Below are 3,618 nucleotides of genomic sequence, written 5' to 3'. Positions count from 1 at the left end.
TTTTTATCTGCTTTTCCAGGAAGCTTCTGATTCCCGGTGGAGTGAATACCTGCCCAAAAAAGCCACAGTCAATTGACTGGTGCTGGTGGCCTTGAATCTTTTTCTTGGTTGGTTGGTTTCTGGTTTTATTTAGTTTATGGTTGTTCCCAATTTGTTTTAGTTTGTTTTTTTCCCCCGCTTTGTTGTTTTTGTCCCGTTGGTCTTTTTTTGCAGGTAGATTGGTTTCCTGAAGCGCCCCAACTTTGAGGCAGGTAGCAGAATGACAGGGACCGAGCAGGGTTAGAGCAGCCAGGGCCTCGCTTTTGCTCTTTCTTGTTTTCCCATTCTCTTGAGCTAGTCTTGCAGGGTAATATTTGAGCAGAGAGAACCTAGTTAGTGTTACCAGTAGTCAGATCAGTGGTTAGTGCCCCAGAGTGCTCCTTTTGTGTTTCTAGCTAATGTAGTTAGGGTCACTAGATTAGGTAGTTCCATCGTCAGGGTAGAGAGTGTAGTTGAGATAGAGTAGTTAGGGGAATCAGCAGCATGCTGTGCCACTATGAGTATGAGCCGTCCCTACAAGGTTACTGTTTTCTGGACGACATCGGCCAAGGCACCTTCGGTGTGGTGAAGCGGGCCCACGACTTCACCACGGGCAAGGAGGTAGCGATCAAAATCATGAGGCGGGATGCTGATTCATCCAAAATCGCAGAGCGTGAGGCGGCTATCATGCGCAGCTTACGTCATAAACATATAATACGCCTTTTGGAGGTAAGACACAAAAGGAAACACGTTTTCCTCGTTATGGAGTTGGCAGGTAAGGGCACCTTGAGCGACTATGTGCATCACCAGGGCGGTCTGGGTGAGGCAGAGACGAGGTTTCTGTTTAGGCAGGTCTTGTCTGCCATCACGTACTGTCACAGCCACTGGGTGGCACATAGAGACTTAAAATTATCCAACATATTACTAGATGCCCAAATGAATACGAAGCTCGCTGATTTTGGGCTGAGTGCCCGCTTAGAGCAGGGGGAGCTGGTCACCGGCTTCTGTGGGACACCTGAATACTGTGCCCCTGAGCTCTTTTTATCCAAACCGTACGATGCATACAAAGCTGACCTTTGGAGTATGGGGGTGATATTATACACAATGCTCACGGCCTCCACACCCTTCTATGGCGACGATAACTCAGAAATCTTGGCCAATATATACGAAGATAGTTACATCCTGCCACAGTTTACCACCAGCCCCCTGCGGGAACTCCTGTCCTGCCTGCTTTCCCTGGATCCTGACCAGAGGCCCACAGCCAACACCGCATGTAAACACTGCTGGTTTACTCACTGCCAGGTTACCAGCCAGGTTACCAGCCAGGAGGACGAGGGGACTCAGGTACAGCTGATGGGCACCCCCCGGGACCCAGAAGCTAGGCGATATCTTTTAGCTCTCGGCCTGCTACCAGACAACCATGCCACTGCACCGGGACCCAGGGGTCTAGAAGCAATATCAGAGATCTCAGAGTCCAACACTGGGGAGAACATGGGATCACGATCCATCTCTGTGCAGCCCAGGCTGGAGGGGAGTCACAGCTCCTCCAAACCCCAGGATCCCATACAAGAGACAAGGGCTGAATGTTGCCCTCCAGAAGCCCAGTCCCTGGTAGGGCCCCAGGGCCTCCGGGAGCCAGTGCCCAAGGCTCGCCCTGAAGTCGATGTCACTAATTTGGTGCTTCTTCACCTCCTGGAGGAGGAGTGGGAAGAAGGCGAGAAGGAGGAGGGTGATTCTCTCTGCCTGCTGGAGGAAGACGACAAGGGCCTGGGGCACAGCTGGACTCCCAAGACAATCCCCGGGGGGTCGCCTTGCATCCCCAGTGCCCAAAGCACTGACAGCTTCACTGAGGCACAGTCCACAAGGGAGCCTCAGCAGTCATGCTCCAAATCTGCCTATACAACCACTGCTGAAGCCACCACTACCGTCATATCAGCCACAGGTACCAGCAAGCCCACCGCCACAAACACTGCCGATGCCACCACCAACACCGGCAAGCCCACGGTGACAACTGCTGCTGCCACCACCAGTAACACCAAGCCCACTGTCATAACCACCACTGCCACCACTGCTGCCACCACCGTCACTGCCGCCACCACCGCCACTGCCGCCACCACCGCCACCACCGCCACCACTGCCACTGCCGCAGCCACCAAATACTGTGCCACAGCCATTGCTGCTTTAGCCGCTACAACCATCAAGCCAGACGCCACAACCACCACCACCACTGCCACAGCCAACATATCCACTACCAGTACTGCCAAGTCCACTGCCAAAACCACCACAGCCGCCACAGCCACCACCAGATCTGCCACGGTTGCTGCTGCCGCCACAACCAGTGCTGTTGCCTCCACAAGAACCACTTACGCCACCACAGCCAGCGCTGGGGCCACAGCCGCCACAGCCGCCACAGCCGCCACAGCCGCCACTGCCACAGCCGCCACAGCCGCCACAGCCGCCACAGCCGCCACTGCCACAGCCGCCACAGCCGCCACAGCCGCCACAGCCGCCACAGCCGCCACAGCCGCCACAGCCGCCACAGCCGCCACAGCCGCCACAGCCACCGTCCCTGCCAACGCTGCCACCAGGAGAAAGCAGCAAGGCCAGAGGGGACTCTGTAGCCGCATCGCGGGTTTCTTTCTTAGGGCCTGTTGTATCAAGCCAGCCCCAAGGAGAAGCACTGGCCCCCGGAATAGGAAAGTGGCCCCCCAGGAGTCAGAAGGGCAGCCAAGGCCCTGACTAAAAAAAAAAAAAAAAAAAAAAAATTACCATCTTTATTTCTGATTTTAAGATTTATTTTACTTTCTTATTATTTCTGTTTCAAGGTTTATTTTTTCTGTTTTGAGATAATTTTTGATTTTTCTGTTTTTCAAGATTCCTTTTTAAGATGTATTGTTTCTTTAACGCTTACTTTTTAAATTTTATTAAGATTTTTTTTAAGATTATGCTATTTAAGATTTTTAAAAGATTTTTCTGTTTTCAAGATTATTTTTTTAAATTTATTTGGTTTCCTTAAGATTTTTTTAATGTTTTTAAGATTTATTATTTTTAAGATTATAATGTTTCTTTAAGAAAGTTTTTAAGATTATTTTGTTTTTCAAGATTTTTTTAAGATTTATTCTGTTTTAAGATTTTCTTTAAGATTTATTTTTAAAAATTACTGTTTTAAGATTATTCTTAAGATTATGCTGGTTTTTTTTTTAACTTTTTAAAGATTTATTTTTCTGGGTTTTTTTTATTTTGAAATAATCCCAAACACGGTCTTATAATAAAAACTCTGATGATACTCATGGGTTGAGTCCCTCACATGATAACAATGTCTTGACTCCCCACATGACAGTTTGACAAGGTGCAATGGAGTTGGCCCTAGCAAATAGGCATCGCCATGGGAAGACAAACGGTGCTGATCTCACCTGGGTGGGGGATTCCAGCAAGGTTGTAAGTACAGAATACAGAGGTAGGGGAGAGGGGCAGGGGAGAGGGGCAGGGGAGAGAGGTGGGAGGGAGGGGTGGGAGGAGGTGGACCTCCCCAGAAGGTAAGATGGACCACTGTGACTAGGGGAAGCCGGCAGCAGGCTGGGCTAGGGTGGGGCGGGACTG

The 3,618-nt window shown here is 50.2% G+C and overlaps 1 protein-coding gene across 1 annotated transcript; it reads left to right on the top strand.

Moving 5' to 3' along the window:
- The first annotated feature begins 522 nt into the window (after nucleotides 1-522).
- Nucleotides 523-2,904, top strand: LOC131483030 (uncharacterized). Its single transcript, XM_058679898.1, has 2 exons — nucleotides 523-2,430; nucleotides 2,893-2,904. The coding sequence occupies exons 1-2, from the start codon at nucleotides 523-525 to the stop codon at nucleotides 2,902-2,904; spliced, it is 1,920 nt and encodes a 639-aa protein (XP_058535881.1).
- Nucleotides 2,905-3,618: the final 714 nt, after the last annotated feature.

Source organism: Ochotona princeps, chromosome 22 (genome assembly GCF_030435755.1).
Source record: "Ochotona princeps isolate mOchPri1 chromosome 22, mOchPri1.hap1, whole genome shotgun sequence".
Classification (NCBI taxonomy): Eukaryota; Metazoa; Chordata; class Mammalia; order Lagomorpha; family Ochotonidae; genus Ochotona; species Ochotona princeps.
This window is presented reverse-complemented; position numbering and strand designations above follow the sequence as displayed.

Bases quoted from the DNA above. Each gene is read 5' to 3' on its own strand.
- LOC131483030 (XM_058679898.1), top strand. From the start codon at position 523: ATGCTGTGCCACTATGAGTATGAGCCGTCCCTACAAGGTTACTGTTTT.